General features: G+C 40.4%; 3 protein-coding genes across 3 annotated transcripts; all 3 read right to left on the bottom strand.

The window, feature by feature from the left end:
- Positions 1–1,665: 1,665 nt before the first annotated feature.
- aurka (aurora kinase A) lies at positions 1,666–6,004 on the bottom strand (the record flags this gene model as incomplete). The annotated part of the gene is given in 8 exon segments (XM_079218104.1): positions 1,666–2,301; positions 2,449–2,623; positions 2,879–3,027; positions 3,246–3,384; positions 4,911–5,136; positions 5,139–5,150; positions 5,307–5,643; positions 5,942–6,004. Coding segments are annotated over 8 exon segments (1,284 nt in total). The 3' UTR covers positions 1,666–2,118.
- A 1,688-nt stretch (positions 6,005–7,692) lies between these two features.
- Positions 7,693–13,496, bottom strand: prelid3b (PRELI domain containing 3). Its single transcript, XM_079217647.1, has 6 exons — positions 13,443–13,496; positions 11,892–12,060; positions 10,334–10,423; positions 9,876–9,946; positions 9,680–9,782; positions 7,693–9,112 (listed from the first exon to the last, which is right to left on the bottom strand). The coding sequence occupies exons 1-6, from the start codon at positions 13,472–13,474 to the stop codon at positions 8,996–8,998; spliced, it is 582 nt and encodes a 193-aa protein (XP_079073773.1). The 5' UTR covers positions 13,475–13,496; the 3' UTR covers positions 7,693–8,995.
- A 1,464-nt stretch (positions 13,497–14,960) lies between these two features.
- Positions 14,961–18,121, bottom strand: tubb1 (tubulin, beta 1 class VI). Its single transcript, XM_079217923.1, has 4 exons — positions 18,032–18,121; positions 17,219–17,327; positions 16,957–17,067; positions 14,961–16,502 (listed from the first exon to the last, which is right to left on the bottom strand). The coding sequence occupies exons 1-4, from the start codon at positions 18,086–18,088 to the stop codon at positions 15,358–15,360; spliced, it is 1,422 nt and encodes a 473-aa protein (XP_079074049.1). The 5' UTR covers positions 18,089–18,121; the 3' UTR covers positions 14,961–15,357.
- Between the last annotated feature and the right edge of the window lie 5,220 nt (positions 18,122–23,341).

Below are 23,341 nucleotides of genomic sequence, written 5' to 3'. Positions count from 1 at the left end.
TGCACACTCAATTTACCATAATGTTTGTGTCATTGCATTTGAAAACACACGGCCTATCCGGAATTTATTTGGAAGAGTCCGGTCTCGAAAATTCGGTGTTTAAAAATGAAAAAGAAAAGAAAAAGAGACCAATAAAGAGGAAAATGTGCATACAGACATTTTTCATTCTGTGCAATCCAATAGGTCCTGTTGAAGTGTTATAAAACAGTATGTGTAGTGTGTTATTGTGGTTTCAAAAAGATGGAATGTATATCTCAAAGTCGTTATCATATATCGTGAAATTAATATTAAAGAATAAAGAAATAAGTGAAATTATATTGTAAAAATGTGTGTGGTTTTATGTAAAACGAAAAAACGTTCAGAACATGTATTTTTTTCTCTATAATAAAAGACAGAAAATGGAGAAAATAGTCGCATTCATATGTTTTTTTAATCGAAATTGAAGCTAATCGACACCGTGTGAGGCCTGCTGCTTAAAGGAAACATATTCACGTGTGTCTGTTTGTGAGAGAGTGGGCGGGGTCGATACAGGCATATTCCGTCTACACAAAATCCTCTACAAATCAAAAAGCATGCTTTTTTTTGTTCTTTTTTTACGTCGGGCCTTGCAGCCCTGCGTGCTCAAGTGAAACGAATCTCGACAGATTTTCTGCTGCAGGCATGCGTCATGCAGGCCTTATGCTCGACCTGTTCAACTCCACTGGGATTCTTCTGCGCAGACAACATCTGGACGAACCGCTTATTCACTGAGTGGGCTGATGTCCAGCTGTTGAAGCATCAAGCTACCTGGTGCACACGAATGCGCAGGATGGTGTGCGCGCACCGACACGAATGGCTTAAAAAGGGACAGTTCACATGCAACGAAGCTGCAGGGAGAGGAAGAAGTGAAGAAATATGTCTAATCCCTCAGATTAGCAGCTGGGGAGCACAAGCAGAAACCTCTGTAAACATCTCACGGAAAGTTGTTCATAATTTGGTCAACAAAAAAAAAAGCCTATCTGAAATATATCAGCCGTTTTCCTGAGGACATGCATTACCAGTTTTTTCTAGAACCAGACACAAAAAAAAATGTAACCGAATGAATTTAAAAGCACAACAATAAATAACTACGTAAAAGTAAAACTCAACTAAATTAAGTAACTCAAAGAATACTTCCAATAATACAAATTTCCTTTTGTAACTTCTCACTTTTATAAACATTGTTGTGCCTCGGGCGCCCCCTAGTGCTCAGACAGAACAATGACAGCAGCAGGGCCATCAGCCCCGTGAGAGCATATAGTCCTTTTAACTTTTATCCATCAAAAGAACATTACACAACGCCAATGGTCCATTTTGGGTAATAAGTTTACCTCATTATTTGATCGACTGATAATTATGCAAATCATAAGTGTACCATGAGGACCATGGTATAAATTTATACGTTGCGATTTAAAATCAATTTTCTTTTTGGTCATCTTTAGAACAATCTTCAGGTCTTTCAATTCATCCAATTATAAACAAAAGCCAAAATAATGTTGCAGTTAAATATTTTATTGTAGCAGATATTGAACCCAGAACAGGTTTATGAACAGTGTCAGTAGAATTAATACCCAAAATCTGTAACGATTTCCAATCCAAATCTAGTGGTATGCTGGCGCCCTCTGCTGGCCACGTGCGCCTGGAGGAGCTTAATTAAAGAAAAGAGGCTCTAGTGATGAATGATTGAACATCAGTGCAAAGTACTTAAGACAGCAAGAGCTTGAACTGCACAGAAAAGTTCAACGTTTCTAGGTTTCACTGAAAGACAGTTTAATTCCAAAGTGACATCTTTTATTTCAAGTAATAGCATTTTAGAAAAATTCCATGAAATTCATAATTACACAAACTGAAATATTTACAGGCAAGAGGATGCCATTGGCGAAACAAGGAAAAGGATAATAAGAAAAAAACACAAGTGGCTCAAGATGCCTGCAGGTAAAAACCGCCACACAAAGTTATGTCAGTCAATATAGGAGCACAAGCAGATTCTGATAGAGCTGCACACAGGTGTTCATGTTCCACACCGTTGTGCAGCCGTGGTGGGCTCTACTGCGCACTACTGCGCCCTCACGTGAACAGACCTCAGGTGTGCACAAAGTCTCACTGGTCGAGCTCTTCGTTGGTGAGGGTTAGGGGTTTCTTTGTGGCTGTCTCGACCACCCAGGGGTGGGACAGGACTCCCTGGATGGGCAGTCTGTGCATTGGGTTGTGCTTCAGCAGCTTCGCAACCAAGTCTTTGGCTCCAGCACTGATATTGGCCGGTGCGGGGAAAGTGTACTCCACCTAGATGACAAAGAGACAACCAGCACACAGATTTAAAAAAGATAAACCGTAGAGCAAGGCCTGCAAACTCGAGGGGGATGAGAAGGGTTCTGAAACTACGGCGCTAATATATGTTAATTGTTGGAGCGTCTAGCTGTCTGGCCTTACCCTCGATATCTTGCGATAGGTCTCCTCGTGACTTTTTGTTTCAAAGGGCGGTTTTCCAACCAGGAACTCGTAGCAAAGGACGCCCAGGCTCCACAGATCCACCTTTTCGTCGTGAGTCTTCCCCTCAATCATCTCGGGAGGCAAGTAGTCCAGCGTGCCACAGAGTGTGGATCTCCTGAATAGAGAGACATTTATGAAGTTAGTTTGAAAGCTAGTGATGTACAGGGGAAAAACAATTAGTTAACAAAGAAAGAAAACAAGCAATTCCTGACCTCAGACAGTGAAACCAAACAAGTGAATCACAAATGTAACTCAAAACATTATCCTTAGTCATAACTTAACACTCAGAATCCATTTATTTTCCATTGTATTTAACAGATTCACTAAAAACTCTACATCAAAAAATTTTAAAACAAAAGCGTGTGCATACCTGGAGGAGGGAGTGTGAACAGACCAGCCAAAGTCTGCGATCTTTAGCTCCCCGTTGGCCCCCAGTAACAGGTTCTCTGGTTTTATGTCCCTGTGGATCACCTTCTTGGAGTGGCAGTAGTTGAGTGCATCTGCCAGCTCCATGATGTACTACAACAGCACATAAAGCTTGTTAGTACAACATGCATCACATTTGTTTTTTGACAGTATCCTCTTAATTCTTAAACACTAAACAAACAGTTTTTTGGAGTTTGTATACACCTTATATAGACTTTAATAATGACTTACACTGAATACAAATCTACATGCGTATTCGCTGGTGATGTCTAAGTACACATTTTACAAAAAGGTCTTAAATGGCCACTTACTGTGGCACTTCTGGCCTCAGGGAAACACCCACAGCGCTGCAGCTCACTGTACAGTTCACCCTTGGGTGCAAACTCCAGGATGAGATAGACACGTGACGAATCATGGAAGTAACCGTAGAGGCGCAGGATATTCGGGTGCCTGCAGAACGGCAAAGCAGAGGAGCAGTCAGAGACATGTTGTTGAAAAGCCCAATAAAAAAAAATTAAAGTAAAATGACCAACACATCAGTTGCTGCTGCTTTAGAGAGGCGGTCTACAGGCAGACTTCACGGCAAGGTTTTTTTGTGTATTTTTCCCAAAATGCAACCCCTCTTGGCAAATCTTTCAAACAAAGACCGGCATGGGCATATCAGGTTTTAATAAAAAAATAAAAAGCGTGAACCTGCGTGTCTATGAATTACCCAGTTACAAAATACTTTAAACACTAAACACATTTCAGTGGGTTTTCCTGGCAAAGGCACACAAGGACGGCTTAACAGCACAAGATCGTGTTCTCACTTTGAAGTGCCAGTCTTTATAGAACACCTCCGTCATCCAGGGGGCTGGCAGAGACTTTTTTCTAGTGTATTGCATACACACCAAACACGCAATATATAAGTATATATAAATATATTTAAGTATAAGAAGGTATTCCAGTTTTGCTTAGTATGCTCTCTTCACTCTTTTTAAAAGATGAGTTAGAAGACCTACAGAATCAAGGTTCGTCTTGCCAGTGTTCTACTACTTTAACACTTTATAATAAATCACCTCTGGCCAGATCCTCCTTCAATTGAGTCAATATTAATAACCCTTGCACCGCTTTCGTCGTTTAGTTAGTCACTGCACATACTTTTATTTCACTGTATACACACACACACACTTCATATACTTAGCATTATCTTTATTCTTACATTTAATTTGCGCTGCCATTAGGGCTGTGCGGTATACCGGTTTCAGGTTTCCATACGTGGATGCATATCCGCAAGAACAGCAGGCAGCAACATTTATTTTTTTACAGTTTGATACCGGGTGCAGTGGAGCTACTTAGCTGTCAGGGTAACTTGGTTCACTCATGGTTCAAAATTACACGGCCAAATTGCATGCTGGGAAGTTGGGCGGCGAACAGCTGTTTGTGTGGCATATCTTCCGGTCTGTCTTTTCCTGTTTTTTGTGTGTGCGAACTCTACCCAGCATGCAATTCGGCTCTGTAATTTTATAACAAGTGTGAACCATGACTGAACCCAGTTACACTGACAGGTAAGTAGCTCCACTGCGCTCCCAGTATTAAACTGTAAAAAGTAAATGTTGCTGGCTGCTGTTGTGGCTATGGACGATATACCGTGAAACCGCCAGAATCTTACAAAATACCGTGATATGAATTTTTGGCCATAACGCCCAGCCCAAGCTGCTATATTATAGTATTGTATATATTGAGTATTTCATACTTAATATTGTTATGTCTCCTATGTAACTTTGCTTGCTGCTGCCACAAACAAATTTCCCTCTGGGAAATCAATCAAGTATATATCTAGCCAGCTATTCAGAAATCAGGTCGATAAAAAAAGAGAACCAGACCCCTCTGAAATGTAATAATTATGACCATTGTATCAAGTTGCCTTTGGTCATCGCCACTACAGTTAGGATTCATATTTGGCGCAATAGTGCATAATTTGAACCACACATTACCTGAGGTGAGACTGGATCTCCACTTCCCTCCTCAGCTGGTGCTCCACCCCGGCCTTCTCCAGCTGCTTCTTGAAGAGCACCTTCAGAGCCAAGATGAACTTACTTTGCCGCTCTCTGGCCAGGTAGACGTTGCCAAATTTACCCTTTCCTAAAGGACGGCCGATGTCAAAATTTTCCAGGCTCCACCGCTTGCTGTGTGAGCAGAAACATGCAGAGTTACTAACAGTAACAATGTGTCATCTATATGAAAAGAGCACAAAAGTACAATTAATCACACTTACTTTGATGCAGAGGGGGTTGACTCAATCTTTGGAGGTTTGTCTGTCAACAAAAAATATTTTAGCATAAATAAAAAAACTCCCAATGTATTAGTTTGTCTGTCTGTATTATGCTTACTCTGTGGCTTCTCCACGTTCGCAGGTTCTGAGGGTGGTTTGGCCGGCTCCAGGTTCACCTTGGGGACATTCGTCTTTGGTTGGATTTGTTGAGAAACACGTTTGGGCTGCGCCGCGCGGTTTCCATTCTGAGTCGCAGGGGTCACATTCTGACCAGTGGAGTACACGGACTTGATGGCAACCGAGACATGAGATGCTGACTTCTGGTGAGTCATAGGCCGCTGCACGCGCTGAGGTCCATTCGACACACCTAGAACCCGCTGGTGTGGAGTTGGTGTCACCACAGCCATACGAGACTGCTGAGACACAGGAATCCGCTTTGGGCCATCACCGCTTGACTGCAAGCAAAGAAAATCCCCAAATACTGAATAAACAGTTAAGCATCTTTTCTGGTTGTGCTCTTATATTGACTTGAATTCCTTTCAGCCATGTTTGGGATTCTGACTGTGTGTGCATGTCTGCTCAGAAGCTGTGTGTCTGGTGTTTACATCTTAAACTGGAATAGTGGGCACAGAATGTGTGAGGCCGCTGCAAAGCGAAAGTTGAACGCTCAACACAATGATGAAGGTCCGAAAAGTAAGCGCACAACCGGTGAGAGTGATTTTAGATTAGTTGTATGGCAACATTGTGCATTACCTTCACATCAGGCCTTTGAAGTTTCATGTCCTTTGTCAGCTTGAGTCTGGCAGAAGAGTCCATATTCTGAGAAAAGGTAAAGTGGAGCAATTTAAACGTGGTAGACATTCTAGGTCAATTTACTTGCATGTGGTTCATTCAGTTTTAGTCGTCGCGAGACGAACGTACATCACGTTACAGACGAGAACGTTAAGCTTGAGCTAACGGTAGCTTTTTGCTAACCACAGCACTCAACCCAACTCTACTGATACGCAATTTAAAGTGTTACTTACCTAAATGTCGTATTGCACAATGACTTGGAGCAACTGAGCGGTAATTAATCCAGACTTCAAACCCAGAGCAACGTTAGCTCTCGAGCACGGAGCAGTAACGTCGCCGCTAGCTAGCAGGGACGTCGGATCGACCACATTAATATTTAGCGCCACGCTACCGCAGTACAGCTCCTCTTAAAAGACAATTCGGTGTCGTAAGAATGTTAATGCTGATTCTTACGGATCACACCAAACTATAAACATTCGCGGATTCAACTTCAAAATGTTGCTCGCTCGCACGCTTCCCCAACACAGCGCTTCGCTCGTTTGACTTCAGTTTCAAACGTCCCTCTGTTCAAAACCTTTAAATGCAGCACAGCCACCGATTGGCGGAGAGAATGCCCGGTGCTCGCTCGTCATTGGCTGATTTTAAAGGATGTAGCATGACGTCAGAGGGAGTACTCCCAAACAGCAGAGGGCAGCAGCGGACAAATCAAACCTACATTAAACCAACTACTACACCCTTTATGAACGACAAACATCTATTCGGATCATAGATCCTTTACTTTAGTAGAAGTAGCAATACCCCAAAATACCAAACAGGGAATTTGTTTTTTACCACGATACAGACATATTTATTTAATGCCGAATGATAGGGAGGTTTAGCTATTTCGACATGTTATTTGTTCAATAGACAAAGTGTTATGGTCTTGAACCCAAATATGTTCTTATCAAGTTACTCGTCTTTTTGTCAGGGCAATATTGTGGGTTACAACATAATTGACAAAAGCAACAAAAAAAAATGCACTCAACAGCCCTTCCATCTCCGAAGACATACTTCTCTACATAAAGGAAAACATAGGACACAGATCATACAGTATATTACTTTATTTTCAATTACTAACTTTTCTCAGTCAGTAACTTTAAAAAGAAAAAACAACAGCATATATTTCACGTTGGCCCGAGCTTTTCTACAAGATGACATTACATAAAATCTTCTTCTTTTTTTACACTAATTTACGCTAATTCTCAATATGAAATCGGAAGTCTAGCATTTGGCCAAAGTGTGGCAGCATAACTCTTCTTTTTTTTTATTGTGAGTGAGTGACCAACGTTAGAAGAATGCCGTTGATCTGGTCCACACCTGCTGTAGGTGTTTCAGTGTGTAGCCTCTGATAATATAGAGAAGCAGAAGCACAAATATACCTTCACACCCGAAGGTAACAATTACTTTTGGAATGCAGTCATTGACTGAACCTCCCAAAGGCAATCTATTTTCACACAGACCCTTTTGCGACTTGAATATGTATATAAATGAGATAAATGTCCACTATGTTAGATATATGATAACTTATATTGAATTCTAACTCAAGAAGAGAGGATTTATCTTTCTGAACAAATTTGACTTGCATGTCAACACCATACAGGCCCTTTTATTTTAGGACCTAATTTTAGGAATTACTGGCAAAAATGTTTTCATGAAACATATATATGTATATTTGTTTACCATGTTTTATTTTATTATCACATTCTGCAGTTGGTGAGCCCGTTTCTTTTAACAGGAACCCAGACAAAATGAATAAATTGCAATTTCAAAATAAGCATGTGATATCACATTTCTCAATGTTCAACACAATTTGCAACTCACTACTTCTCTAAATAAATATTCCTGTTACAGGACAAACAAAGAAAGTGTTTATAATAGAGACAACATATTTCAGTATCATCACACTACTGTCTTTCATATAAAGAAAGACCATCTCAAATACAGTTTGTCTGTCAAACAAACATTCACAGATCGTCACATGTGTATAGCAGCTTTTCATTGTTAACATGTATTATTTCGTGAGTGCAAATACAAGTCAATGTAAATGTCTCAGCTCTCACACTGTTATAACAGAGGAACAGTATATTAATAACACTGTTTGAGTTCAGCAAACATATCCTAATGAAGCTAAAAAAACATTTTACTGTTGTGTTTAGTCCCCGGACATCTTTCTGATGTATATCAAATTTATACTATCACAGCATTTGAGAAGGTGTTCTACATTTCTTCAAAAACATAAATATGGCAAATACCATGATCCCTTCATTTTACTTAAATAACACATAATAACAAAATACAGTCTATAATCAGGTGTGCGGTGTGTCTTTTCATTACTGAGGTCCTGCATGAAAACATTGTTGTAGATGGCTCTCTTGACGGTGAAACATTTCATTGACATATCACAGTTTTAACCAAACAATTTACTCACATACACTCAAAACCTCTTCCACATACCCTTGACATGCATTGCACTTGACTCCTGCCTCAACAAGGCATTGTTTTCTGCCAGTGTGTCTCAGTGACAGGAGCTTTTTCCTCCCAGTCGGCTCATCATAACCGCTTTTCTTTTAACTCTCTCTGTAAAAAAGAGAGTTCATGCCAAAGGACACTTCTGAGGTAAAAGTGCTGGACACAAAGAGGTGCGTCTGCTTTGGCGCTTTCCGTGTTTTCGGCTCATCCAGTGCCTCGGATACCTCTTTAAACCCACAGATAACAGTGGTGTTTAGAGTCTCTTATCACTGCGGCCCTGCCAGGCAGCATCCCCTAAAGACGCTCCACTGAATCCCTTTTATGTTGCCGTCTGATGTTTACACATATATATCTAATGTAGATAGTAAAAGATTATGAGATGGATGAATTGTACCCTAAAATAATACAAAAACTCCAGAGCACCGAAACAGCACCATCGGATCATAAAGGGAGGCTCGGTGTACTGGTGTGCAGTTTCTCTCAGATTCTGCTGAAGAGAAGCAGGTGTCATTTCTCAGTGACCGCAGCAGCCATCGGGACTCGCATGGTCCCACGTGCTGTCGCCGCCAGCTCCTCGATCTCTGCGTTCAGCCGCCTGATTACCCACTCCATGGCTTCACGGCCCTGATGAGGAACAAGCAAATCAATACAAAATGACTCCATGATGAGGGGAAATTAAGAGAATTACATCAAGCTGAAGAGATGGAAAGGACAAGAATGACCTGTTGCCATGAAAATACATTTCAGGATAGATTATGTGAAAGCATGCTCCTTAATCCCTTAATTTGTATTTAAATACTCAATAATAATATTAGTCATTACAATGTTTTTCCTGACTTTTTTGTGTGTTATTTTTTCTTGTGAAATATTGAATATTTTACATGTTTCGGGGCTTGTAAACATTTGAAAAGGATCATAAATTACAACTTCTGTGCACACTAAAGGGCAACATAGACATTGCTTCATTTCAAGAGATCACAACCGAATAAAGGTTGGGAACTACTGAAAAAAAGGACAGTTTTGTTATTTTGTAAGTAGTAAAACAAATAGTGCACATCAGTGCAGGAACCCAAATACTATTCAATCTAGATGAGTACTTTAACATTTGTCATTTTGGGAACTATCAGAAAAGGGTTTCACATGTGTTTTGGGTCCCACTTTAAAAAAAAGAGCCTTCTCGGGATATCTAACCTTTCCAGCGTTAGCAGAGATGGAGCTGGCCAATACTCCCTCCAAGTAACTGCTCAGGCTGACTCCTTTCACAGAGATGATCGCCTCCTGCGTCAATATAGTTCTAGAAATCAAAGAGGTGGAAAGAAAGTTTTGAATGCTTCAGAAATTCATGATTCATCAACATCTGAATGTAAAAGAAGAAAAAAAAACCTACTTCTCTTGGTCCTCAGGGTGTGGTTTGTATGTTAACTTTTCATCCACAGAAACCAGGTTTGTGAAAGTGATCTGCAGAGGAATAATATCACAAAAGACAAATGAATGTGAAGATAATTGTCTTGTGCAGTATCACAGCCCACAGCGAGAGTTTCACAGCAGCGTAAACAAACTTGAATTGTTGAAAGCTTGACAGAACATTGATCAGGCTGTCAACCTGTGGAACAACCAAGACTTCATTCCAGAGATATTTAACGCAATGGGCTCAGTGTGTTCAGACAAATGGGCGGCACGAAAGGTGCATCTAGAAGGGTGTTTTTGGTCGACACATCTTCTAAAAGACCGTGTTTTGTGAACAGATGAACAGGTTGCATAAGCAACACGACCACACTGACGGTGAAATCTCAATGTTAACCCGAGGGTGCCAGCAGAGGAGGGTGTCAAGTCATAAGTACTCACATTTGAGGATTGAAGTTCGAAGATTTTCTCTTTGGGATCCACAACCGAGTGCTCCTGAACGTACGTGTATGTTAGTGCGTTACCGATGATCTGAGGGCAAAGATAGAAACACACTTTATTACAAACTGAAATAAAATGTTTAGACAAAGAGAAGTTTTCTTGCTGATGTTAACCTCTGCAACGTGGAGACTTTTGTTCTACTTTTTTTAAATGGTGCCTTTAATTACTTATTTATTTATTTTTCCACACAGAACTTCATGCACCATATTCATCCACAAATCCTCTGTTGACTTTCCGGCTTAATCTACTTTCAAATTGCAATGTCATTTAAAAGAAAAATCTAAATTCACTAAAAGTTGCTTCATCAGTGGAAACACACCAGTGCCAGCAGAGATTGCAGTTGAATAATATGCAGTCAGTCTGAACTTGTCCTGCTCACGCGGAACCACTCCCTGAATTGAACAAATTAATGAATTTATCCTCCTTGTGACTTTAGTCTAAAATTGCATTATTCATTTATCTCTATTTCATTTTGACTTCAGGCATCTTTTAGGTGCAGTTTCACCCCAAAAAAGTTTATGAGCGTTATAAAAATAAAAATAAAGACATGAATCTGATGTGTCCTTCTATAAGAGGAGTTATTCAACAAGCTTGAGCAGTAATGCAATACAAGAGTTTTCTGTCATTTATCAAAAGTTTATCGTAGTTTATTTGAAGATTTATGGTCATATTTGTCAAGTTGAATAAACCTTTTAATCACTTATTATATATGTTAGTCGACAGTACAGAGGTAAACCGATGTAAAAGGAAGACGTCCTCATGATGCATCCAGTTTACACGCACACACTGTGGCTCAGGTGGTGATTTGCTTTGAGACAATCTGATTACGAGTTGCGTTAATATGCTATTCATCACTGGGACAGTCTGTAAGTCCTTGGATTTAAAGGGGCTATTCATAGATGTTGTCTCTGACAACAACCCCATCCCTGAAAAAGGTCAAAGCTAAACAACAGCAGCGGATTAGCCAGTGTTTACAGAGGCTAAAACATTATATTATCTTTTACAGCCTTGTCAATAGTGAATTCAGAAAGACACTGTGGGAAGTTCAAACGGCATGTTATAGAAATCACGAGGCCTCCGTCACGGCCTGTTATTCTAGTCATGACCTCTAGTTTTAGCCGAGTAGACAGAGATGGAAAGTTACCTCACATGGTGTCAAGGGTTTCACCTCAGCTATGAAAGACATGACGCTACCGCGTCCTGTACAACACGAGCCGTGGCACTTAGCCATGAACTCGCCGCTTGCCTCCATTCAGCAAACCAGGTCTTCTGCTGCCCCTTGGACAGGAATAGCCTCGCGGGTTAATGTCGTGCTCACAGCATAGAAAGCATTAACCTGCACCATCTCGGGTACGTAACCGACTTGGCCTGTAACCACGAGGACATACTTGCAGGTCAGGTCATGTGTTTCTCCATTCAGAGTCCCGCGTGTGCATTTTAAGTTTTTACGAGGCTGCAGCAGCAAAATATTTCATCCACAGCAGTTTTGAAAACTCACAGATTTCACGATGGATGGAAGACCCCACTCTGTGCCGAGCAGTCTTTTACTGTGGAGGCGTCCCTGTTTGTCGATGCTTCGGTCCAAAACATCCACTCCGATTACACTGGGGTTCATGGGGTTGGGATATTTCTGCATAGCAGCCTTGGTCACTGTCTCCCAAGGATGGCTGTTGAAGGAAAGCCAAACAATACTATTGAAGCATTGCAATAACAAAAAAAAAGCAAATACACACACTGACTAAATGACGATCTGATCTGGTTACTCTACTTATAAACATGTCTTTAGGAATAAAAGAGAAAACAAAAAATGATATTCAACTGAACTTACTTTTGATATTTTCATGATAAAACAAACTCAATATCCTACATTTTCAGTTTTTAACAAACAAATGACTTAAGTGCAATGTGCAACATGTAACTAAGATCTCTACGCAAGCACAATTTGGAAGTACATTGCACTTCGGTCTTGTTATTTTATAGTACTTGGAGCTATCTTCTCCACTACATTTCAGATGGAAATGTTGGAGGCTTTTGCTCCTTTACATTTAACATATACGCTCAACTTAAAAAACATCACACATTGTTATAAATTAAACTATCCGACAGTATATCGTTTTTAAATTTGACCAACTACAGCAGTAAAATGCTAATTACACAATAAAGCGTCAGTGGGAATAACCCATTAATAAAAGCATTTACCTGCACTGATTAGTTTTTCATTGGATACTGGTACATTCAGCTAATAATTCAGGCTACTTTTACTCAGGTGACATTTTCAATGCAGGACTTTACCTTGTGATAGAGTAGGCTATCTTTCAGCGCAGTATTGCTACTTTTAAAAGGATCTGAACCCTTTCATCACTGCTCATGCAACAATATTCTCCAATGAACCATCTGCAGAAGGCTCAATACCAGGTCAATATCTTTTCTTGGGGGCACTTTAATTTAGCCTGGTCCCACGTCTCATTATGTTCAAGTAAAGTGAACGAGGTGAAACTCATTGTTTAAATAGCACTGTAAAGTAAAGATGAATCTCACGAACTAACGTGAGGGTGGATGGTTAATACCACTGAGACGAAGTAACCCAGTGACGCAATCATGTAGGGGAAAGGTCGCGCGGAGGGGCCGGTCCTGACCGTCAGATGACGCGATCTGACAGCTTCCCCCCTCATGTCATGTATTCCCCATAGATGCGGTTCTACGTTCATTTTGTGAATGTAACGCCAAGCAATTGGCGCGCGCGTGTATGTGTGTGCATGCCGGTCTCGTTTAAAGAAAAAGCCAACGACTGCAGTTACACAGGGGAACATGTCGCAATGTATATTACGTTCCTGTTGTTAGCTTTTACTCCGAGCATTCTAGCCAGTAATACTTAGGTTATTCTACACCGCTTTTTTAATTGGAGGTTTCTGTAATAAACCATGCGTTAACCGGATTAAACACGAAGCCGGCTGACGTTACTTAACTGCCTGATTATGAACCTCTGACAGCCGGACCATGAACACATCGCCGGAATATATATATATTTTAAAAAGAAGCAGCTACTTACTTGAATATGTGCTCTGATGCCCAGATCCTCATTGTTTCACGTGAACTAGACAGATGCTGATGCCGGGGTCGTGGCGTGGGTAAGCCGGTTGCACTGACTGAAATCAGTGGAACGCGTTCAAAGACATCTGCAAGTCTCCTCCCACTGGAGCACACGCTCTCACGTGGGCTGGACGAGCTACGCACTTGCACCATTCAACATGCCGCATGAGTCAAGTGACTCGAGGAACAGCTGAATGAAATGTGTTATATATGTGCAACTCGACAATGGATAAACCAAATAAATATATCGTGGTTGTCGCTCCTCTTCATCTACAGCATGCAATGTATTTATTAGTAAGCGGTGTAACCTGCAGTATATGGGTTTATCGGCCATTTAATCTCGGGATGTTACACAATTCAGCTCTCCAGTGAAGGTTGAAAGTTCTCTGCAACCTTGAATGAATAAAGGAAAGCAAGATCAACACATAGTGGTCACATCGTGACGCTCGATTAAGGACATGTCTTAGGCAGTGCTCTACGATTTGCCACAGTGTGCTTTTAAAGTTGCGATGTTTCAAAGGTCATTTGGTTTGACCCTTTGCAGCTTCTTAACACCTGTACGAAGAGATCATTGTCGTTTCTATGAGAAAAATTGCAGAAATTCACCTTGATGACTTTCAAACTGCAGGACAAGTCGTGAATGTGAAAGGTATTGAGATAATTGACAGGATAGCAAAAGCAGAAAAAACTGCTACAAGTATGTGTGTTTATGACTGTCTTGACTTTTTTCAGGACAATCAAAATACTTTGGATCTGTGATGAGTGGTTGCACATGCTTAATTTTATGGGGTGACTTGGTCATGAAGGCATGAGTGCTGGTTTTTCCAATTATGCTGTTAACTATGGCCAGCAACAAGTCATTTCTTTAATCTAGGAATTTTAACTCAAATTATGGCTATCCATTACACTTGATACATCATTATTAAGCTGCTTCTCAGGTTTAAATACGTTGGTAAAAAGTATTACCATTTTGGTCCCATTTTGCTGCATATTAACCTGAACTATGCAGTAGTAAATGTGAAGGCTTCTTTCCCTTTTTGACCTCATTGCCTCCTTGTAACTTTAAGCAGATTGGCCTCTATAAAGTGATCCTGCTTTTGAGATCTTAACCCATATTCACTTGTGGGTTACATGCAGCGTTATCTCCTTTATCCCCATGAGTCTATGGGACTTTAGGGCAGTAGTGCAGACATCTCCACGTCATGTGTGCTTATCTCAAAGTGCACACACTCTGGCCAAGTTATGTGTAATCTCGATGTCCCAGACTCGAAACAGTTGGCGGAAACTGTGTGACAGCCTTGAACGGTGACGGTGTCACTGTGTGGTCAGAGTGGTGTCCATCACTGCAGCCAAGTTTGGTGATCCAGTTGCAGTTCAAGTGATACAACGGAAGGAGAAGGAAATGTATTTCTGTATTTCTTAGTAATCTAATGAATGTACCCTTAAATAAGAAATCCACAATATTTGGTGTTGCTGTTTTTATTTCCATCATAACTCAATACAACATTTACTTATTGGACAAAAAAATATTGGACAGTGTTTTCTTTCTTCATTTGTATGGCTGTGGATTATATAGAGCTGGCATAACATACACTTTTCCATATACTGTATATACAAACATTTTCATGATTTTCTAATTTTTACTATAAAAGAAAGAACTTCTAAAAAAAAAAGCATATATGTACATATACATAATAGACAATAAGCACTATTTTTTTTAAATGTCACAAGATCTTTTCTCAAGTAAAGGCTATATAAATCAACCATCGCATAAGTCAAACTACAAAATACAAATTCCTTTTCAGACTAGCCATCCCACATATGTTTTACACATCCTCCCAACAAAGTGTCAAACTTACACACCACTGTATGACCTACTCAACCACAGTGTCTTTGCTCGTTTCAGTAACTGTTTCCAGTTTAACTTCAACCCGAGACTCAACCTTTGTTGTCGCTGGCGATGAGGGTCCCTCCTCTTCTTCATCCTCTGCTTCCGAATCTAGATCAGTGGTGGCGTCCTGGTACTGCTGGTACTCCGACACCAGGTCGTGGAGGTTGCTCTCTGCCTCAGTGAACTCCATTTCATCCATACCTTCTCCGGTATACCAGTGGAGAAAAGCCTTCCGTCTGAACATCAAGGAGAACTGCTCGCCCACGCGGCGGAATATCTCCTGAATGGCCGTGTTGTTGCCGATGAAGGTAGAGGCTATTTTGAGGCCTCGGGGTGGGATGTCACACACGGCAACCTTGAAGTTATGGGGGATCCAGTCCACGAAGTACTGGCTGTTTTTCTGATGGATCGCAAGCATCTGCTCGTCCACCTCTTTGGTGGACATCTGTCCACGGAAAATGCCAGCCACGGTGAGGTAGCGCCCCCTCCTCGGGTCGCACGCTGTCATCATGTTTCGGGCATCAAACATCTGCTGGGTGAGCTCAGGCACCGTGAGGGCGCTATACTGCTGGCTGCCACGAGCCGTCAGGGGGGCAAAGCTTGACATGAAGAAGTGGAGGCGAGGGAAAGGCACCATGTTGACGGCCAGCTTCCTCAGGTCCGCGTTGAGCTGTCCCGGGAATCTCAGAGAGGTCGTGACCCCGCTCATGGTCATGCAGACCAAGTGGTTGAGGTCCCCGTACGTCGGCGTGGTCAGTTTCAGCGTGCGGAAGCAGATGTCGTAGAGGGCCTCGTTGTCGATGCAGAAGGTCTCGTCTGTGTTCTCCAGGAGTTGGTGGACTGACAGAGTGGCGTTGTAGGGCTCCACCACCGTGTCGGAGACTTTAGGGGAGGGCATGATGCTGAAGCTGTTCATGATGCGGTCAGGGTACTCCTCTTTGATCTTGTTGATGACGAGGGTTCCCATGCCAGAGCCGGTGCCACCCCCCAGTGAGTGGACCAGCTGAAAGCCCTGCAGGCAATCACAGCTTTCACTCTCGTTCCTCACCCTGTCAATCACCTGCTCCACCAGCTCCGCTCCCTCCGTGTAGTGGCCCTTCGCCCAGTTATTCCCAGCTCCTGAGTTCCCTGTAACACCAAAATAAATACAATAATCTCTCTTGCCAATTGAATTAGTGGAGGGAAAACATACAACATACTTTGGAGTTATGAAGACATAACAAATAAAAACACAAAGCACACATTGTGCCATTTCGCTATATGGACTTTTCTTTGGTTAAATACTCAAATGTTGGAGTATGATCTTCAGTTTGACTTATTCCATGTTTTTTTATAGGTTGAAATTATCCTCCGCTCTCTCTAATGTGTGAAACATTTTCAATACTATCGAATAAAAAACTGGTTGAAAATGCAGAATTTATTCATACACTGGGAGGCATTTCTATCCAAAGCACCAGATACGACTGTACCACAAGTGCTTATTGTGTCTTTTCCTTTTCCACATAATAGTAAAAAATGCCTTTTTTTTATATCCAAATAAAAGCAAGACAGTCTTGCAGGTTCCCCAGTATATTTGTCTCACCATGGATGAAGTTGTCTGGCCTAAAAAGGGCTCCGATGCGGCTTCCTCTCACACTGTCCATCGTGCCGGGCTCCAGGTCCACAAGCAAGGCCCTGGGGACATATTTACCACCTGCAAACAGAATGGAAATTAATGACTAATATTGTTAGAATGGGCATCCAAAGAACAATTTGTAGCTGATTTGTAAGCAACCACGCTTGTGGAATAAACTGAATAAGTGTCTGCAATTAAATGCACATTGTAGCCTGTATAGAGTAATCACCTTGCGCCTCATTGAAGTAGACGTTGACCCTCTCCAGTTGGAGGTCACTGTCTCCCTCATAGATGCCTGTTGCATTGATCCCATGTTCTTCACTGATCACTTCCCAAAACTAGAAAGAGAACGACAAAGAGGGAGATAAGATAATCATGTTAACAGATTGTGACAGTGTTTAGTGAAAGACACGTTAGTTTTACACCTTTCACCTCTAAGACTTTATATTGTTGTATATGCATTTAGGCACAAGTATTGTTTGATCTGCATGTGTCTCTTCAGTATGTGTGACTGCAAAATGTTAAATTGCATCTCGTTATTAATCTGTGGCTACTCATGATCTCGTTCTAACCTGATTAAGAATCTCTGCTACACGTGCTAAAATTATGAAGATGCTTAACAAAATAATAACTGCTTGATTCTTACACACATTCTCCAGTGTCAAACAGCACAACGTGTCCCTTTAGCTGTGACAAAAAAAAAGAAGGTCCCACCCATACCAGCCTCGCTTTTGGCCTTATCTTTTCCCTGAATGCTTCACAGGGCACACCCTCTGTCACTCAAAACTGTTGATGGCACCATCCAAATTTGTTACATAATTTAAACAAATATATTTTTCATAACTTTACCGTGTACAGCAGAGATTTGAATATGGTCAAAACAATATCAAAGAAGAATATATTTGTTTATATATTTATTAAATGTAATTGATCATGTTGAAAAATGTACCTTTTTTTCTGAGATAGCATAACAAAAGACAGGTAATTTTCTTACAAACAGTGACTTCTATCATCTACATTATCACTTAAATAATTGTATTACCTTTGAGCCGATCTGGTTGCCACATTGTCCAATTTGCAAATGTACAATTTCACGCATGATGATCGGGCTGCAGTACACAGAGCAGCTGAGGTGTCAAATAGGCTTCAGTCCTCGAACTAGTCTTTTATACACCACCCGAAATGATGTCATTAGTGATGTCAGGGAGTCACCCCCTCCTATGAGAGGGTTTGCCATACTTTTATACTCGGTATAAGTAGTTTAGGTTATCCTTGTGTCTTCCAACATGTCGCCTTATGTTTTCTTGTATATCTGTCTCTGTCAGTTTGTTTGCACATTGTATTGCATGTAAATGACATAATAAATGACTGATAATGAAGTTATTCAATTGCATTAAAATGTCATTATAAATGATGGAAAAGGCATTTGGTAATTCTTATTGTGTGAAGTTGTGCAAACATGAGATAATTTCTTAACATCTGTTGTTGATACACAATAAATTAATAGATAATCAAATGTTGCAGAGAAAAACAGTTGGTGCAACAACTAAAACAACTACATTATTTTGTATCTTGTATTTTTATTTTAAAACACATCTGTGAGCTGTACCAGCGACCAAAAGCAGGAAGGAAGTGAAGAGAGGATGAATGGAAGTAGTTTGTTTCTCTGGCCAGTGTCAGATAACACCCTTTTGATGAACTACAACAATATGATCATGCTGTGTGTGTACACACACACACACACACACACACACACACACACACACACACACACACACAAAAATATACCAGCAATGTTGTTCCTATATCTGAAAGTAAGAAATAGTTTGAAATGCAGAGAGATTTGATAAAAGATTGTAATATGAACATTTGATGCCTTTTCACAGCAGAACTTTGATATTGCATATTCACATACTACATCTGCGTAGGTGTAATAATAATGGGGTTAAAATGGGCAGCAGTTGGGAGGTGTGAGATGCTACCATCTACAGGACGATTACCAGCATAGCATGATATCGTTGGAGCAGTTATCGTTTTATAGATTGGCAAATTGATTTAATTTGTAAATTTAAGCATTTTCTGTTCAGAATCCATCCCACTTTTTCTCTTTTTAATCTTTTAGATCTTATATGTGAATAAAGCGGCTGATTGTCAATGTAATGCTTCAGCATGTGGCTGAAATTGTTGTATTTTAAATGAATATAAATGAGTTACAGATATGACAATTAGGCCTAACTTTCAAGCAACAATGTTGTTCTTTTACAGATAGGCGTTCCTCAAAAAATATATTTTTGTTATGTTACATTATCCTGCTGATGTTTTCATGTTTTTCTCATACTTCTTTTACTCCTTCACAGCTGTCTGTTAGGATTCATTAATGTTATGTTAATGGTTATTAATGCTAGTTAGTTCTATAGGAAGCCCTTGCCATGTATGAATGGGTGAATTAAATGTGTTAAAGCAACAGAAATGCACCATACAAGTAGAAGTTCTTTTACCATTTAGGAAGCCACAGCATTTCATTGATGACCTTTGTGTGTTTTGCCCTGAGTTTCTCTCCCTTTCCTTTGGACGTAATTCCTGTCTGTGTGTGTGTGTGTGTGTGTGTGTGTGTGTGTGTGTGTGTGTGTGTGTGTGTGTGTGTGTGTGTGTGTGTGTGTGTGTGTGTTCCATGCAGTGTGGGTGTAGGATACAGGGAGCTGTTTAAAAATCCAGATCAGCATTAGGTTAAGTTAAATTAGTTAAGCTGACCGAAACATCTGTATTTCATTCTAAAAACTTTGCGTTGGTCAATTTAAATAATACTGGGACTGTTTTAAATAGTCTTGCCATTGATTTTCAAAGGAGTTCATATAAACTATCTATTGTATATAATGCCATAGATTAGCAGGAATGAGACATCAAGATTTATCATAACCAAAGATAAGCGGCTGATAATGGAAGATATTGTTGGCATGTCAAATCTGAGTTTGAGCTACTTTCAACTTTTGTTAAATGTTGGAAATAAAGTGTATTTAATAAAGGATTTAAAACCAGAGATAGCTTAATATACAAAGGTGCATCTAATACTTTCGCTTTTAAACGTTCTAAAACTTAATTTGAAAGAAACAAATAAGACAGTTAAAATGCTGTTTGCTTAGCTTTTCCTGATGGCCTTTGTTGTTTTTTATAAAACATGTATTCATCTTATTTTATAGTTTTTCATCGTCATTGATGAATGCCTTTTTGGTGTTGATTCTCACTTTGCTTCAAAGAGGGCGCCTCTCCCCTTCTGTACCTCTGCTTCATGACGCTCCGGGCAATCATGTGATCCGACCCTGCTCCATTCCAGATGCATCAAGTGGCAGCAAGGAGGAAACAGGAAGTACTTTATTTTAACTTCAAACTAAACGTACACCTTGTTTTTGCCTTGATGAGAAATGGTATGAGTGACGGTTTTTTTTGGGATTGTTTGTGGATTTTTATTTATTTATGCATGGAAGTATAACTGTCATTGATGTAAGTGTTTCACAGTGACTGAGACTAAGAAAAAAATTGTTCATATTAAACTACGACTCTATGACAAAATGCATAGTGCTACTTAGGAGGAAACACCTCACAAAACGTTAATCATATGAGTTTGATTATAGAGAAGATTTGTGAGCATTGTAATTTTGTCTTACATCTTTTTATTTATACTTTCAGTTATTTTATTGTATTTTTCGGTTACTGTAAAGTTGTTGTTAAATGACACGATTGTGATGCATTCAAATTAAACTTGAATGTTATTGCCTTAATAGTATCAGTAGAAATGCATATTTAAAGTAACATTTAAAATTGAAATACATTATTTTTAAAACAAATAAAGTTCCTGTATTGGGGAACGCTCCATTTTATTACTCTTCAGGAAGCAGATCCTTTGAAGAAATACTTTAATGAAACCCTCTGCAGATTTTTGAGGTGAAATGTCTTTTGGTGGAACCAACAACTCAGTCATCTGAAACATTGCAAAGGACCCCAAGTAGATACTGTTTTTAGTCCGATGTGATGATTAAAAGTTTGGAAACCACTGGCTTTATTTTAAACATTTCATAATCGTATAATTTGTTTAAATATGAAATTGAAAAATGAAAAGCAACTGATAAATTGCAGTGGAGTACCACTGCCACGAGGGCCATGAATAAATCCCACAATGTGTCTGGAAAACAATTTGATAGTATATCAATTATAAAACTTCTGTAGGCTTAAGTGTTAATTTTTTTTTTTTTTAAATCAAGCTTGATATTCCTTTTAGTATATAAGAGTCTGAATTTAGTATGTTTCATTCTAACATGAGACATTCTGTATTTTGTATACAGTATGTGTTGTGATACGTTGTGAAGTTGTAGAGCCTTGCTCTTGCAGACTGCAAGAGCTACTGCAGACATATACATCCGCAGTGGGTCTCTGAGGTTTTCTAAATTAGGATGTGTTAGTTGTTCTTTGCACCAGACTCAAGACAAAGGGAGACTGTGCTTTTGCAGTTACAGCTTCTCTCTCCTATTGGACTTAAGATAGAAACTGTGGAGACTTTTAAAAAGCAGCTCATGACTAATTTGCTTAAACTTTCCTTTAAAAACATCAGTTTGATGTCTGAATTTCTAGTTTGTTGTTATTTTGTCATTCTTTTTTTTACGGTATTATACATATACACATTCTTATTGGTAGTAGTAGTATTCGCATTAGTATTAGTATCATCGTGGGCATGACGCGTCCATGGGGTTTTATCTTGAAAGTTCCAACCGGAAATTGAAATTCTCGTCACGCGAAGCTTGACCACAGTTCTTCGTTCCCAGGGTTCCGTGAGAGCCGTTTGCCCCACCCCACCTCTCCAGCGCTATCTATCTCAATGTACAATTCTCAGAGAAAAAAGGGGGTAAAAATATTTCAGAGTAACACCGCAAAGAAACGACTCTCACTTCCCCGACCGGCCCACCGGAGCAGACGCGGCCTCCCGGCGGTACAAACAAAATGCATGTCTCGCCGTTGGACCACTGATTGAAAACACCGCGGTATGTTCACGTACCATGCACATGTAGCCGTAATCTGCCACTCGGATTCAAGGGGAATACAAAAAGCTGAGAGACTTGACAGCGGGCTGTACCTGCGCCAAACGGGGAAATAACGGAGGATTTTTTTCTACCAGTATCGCCTGGATACCGCGCTCTATTCAAGGACATCCAAAAAGCCACACAAAAAAAACTGCCGTTGCTCGCGCCGACAAGCTTTCCGATGTGAGGAGAAACACAAATTAACGTTACAGAGAGAAAACGGACGGAGAAAGGGGCCTTTTTTCTTTTGGGGTCTGGTCAAACCCTCCGGAGAAAAAAAAAGAAGCGAGCACCAGCATCTGTTGAAGGGGAGAGGAAATCATTTTTGACATCGGCTAAAGACAGGATATTATTGATAAGGTTGCTAACATCAACGACTACAACTCCCCTCTACCCCCCGCCCCCCAAGAAACACGGGGTATAATGTGACGGGTTTGAAAGACCGAGAAAGAAGCCCCGGTGAAGCCTGATGATTCACATGCCGTCATTTTAAGAGGACATATTTATCTTAATTTTTCTTTTTTGTTTGTTTTGTTCACACCCGCCCTGGGATGTGGTTTGGCTAGTTGGATTGCAAACACCCACCTAGAAATAATAACCTGAAATATATATTTAAAGAGGGGGGTAAAAAAAAAAAAAGGTCGAGGGAAATAGGGTTGTAAGTGGAAACGAATCGAATGGCAGTGTGAGATATCTGCCGAAGATGGGCTCCGGAGGAGACATTTGTTAAGGAAATTAAACATAACGTGAAAAAAAAATACATATGTTACACAACCCAGCGTTTAAAGTGAAAATACATTGAAAGAAACAGAGACACCGACGTTCATTCATGAACATTGCAAAGCTGGAAATTCCACGTCCACTCTCTCGTATCAATGTTGATGACTTCATTGCGGATTTACAGTGAAAAACACAAGAATCAAGCGTCTGAGAGGGCGGCATCGTTGCTCTGGTCATTTTTTTTGTTGAGTGATCTCTTGTTGATACATTGTCAGTAAATAGACACATTATCCATCCATCCAAATTGTGCCAAAGCCTGGTGGAGCCCACCGTCGACTACCTAGCAGGTTTACATTTGGTTTCCTCTGGCAACATAAATGTCACCCATTTTGAGCCAGGTGTTCCTCTGCTGAGCCAGTCGAGGAATTTAGGATTGATTGACTTTTCTTCAGATCAATCCCATACCTCCTTCCTCCTCGCACACCTACCTACCTACCTGCCTGCTTACCCACCTAACAACCCACCCTACCTCCCCCTGAACCTATCACTGGGTTTTTGGGAAG

This window comes from Taurulus bubalis (genome assembly GCF_910589615.1).
Source record: "Taurulus bubalis genome assembly, chromosome: 5".
Taxonomy (NCBI): domain Eukaryota; kingdom Metazoa; phylum Chordata; class Actinopteri; order Perciformes; family Cottidae; genus Taurulus; species Taurulus bubalis.
The sequence above is the reverse complement of the archived record's forward strand: the minus strand, read 5'-3'. Positions and strand labels throughout refer to the sequence as shown.

What these genes read in the sequence shown, in the direction of transcription:
- prelid3b (XM_079217647.1), bottom strand. Translation starts at nt 13,474, where the DNA reads ATGAGGATCTGGGCATCAGAGCACATATTCAA. An exon ending in GCATCAGAGCACATATTCAA is followed by an intron (nt 12,061 to 13,442) that starts GTAAGTAGCTGC and finishes TTCCTTCAACAG; the next exon opens with CCATCCTTGGGAGACAGTGA. An exon ending in TTCCATCCATCGTGAAATCT is followed by an intron (nt 10,424 to 11,891) that starts GTGAGTTTTCAA and finishes CTTTGCCCTCAG; the next exon opens with ATCATCGGTAACGCACTAAC.
- tubb1 (XM_079217923.1), bottom strand. Translation starts at nt 18,088, where the DNA reads ATGCGTGAAATTGTACATTTGCAAATTGGACAATGTGGCAACCAGATC. An exon ending in GCAACCAGATCGGCTCAAAG is followed by an intron (nt 17,328 to 18,031) that starts GTAATACAATTA and finishes TTCTCTTTCTAG; the next exon opens with TTTTGGGAAGTGATCAGTGA. An exon ending in CTACTTCAATGAGGCGCAAG is followed by an intron (nt 17,068 to 17,218) that starts GTGATTACTCTA and finishes TTCTGTTTGCAG; the next exon opens with GTGGTAAATATGTCCCCAGG.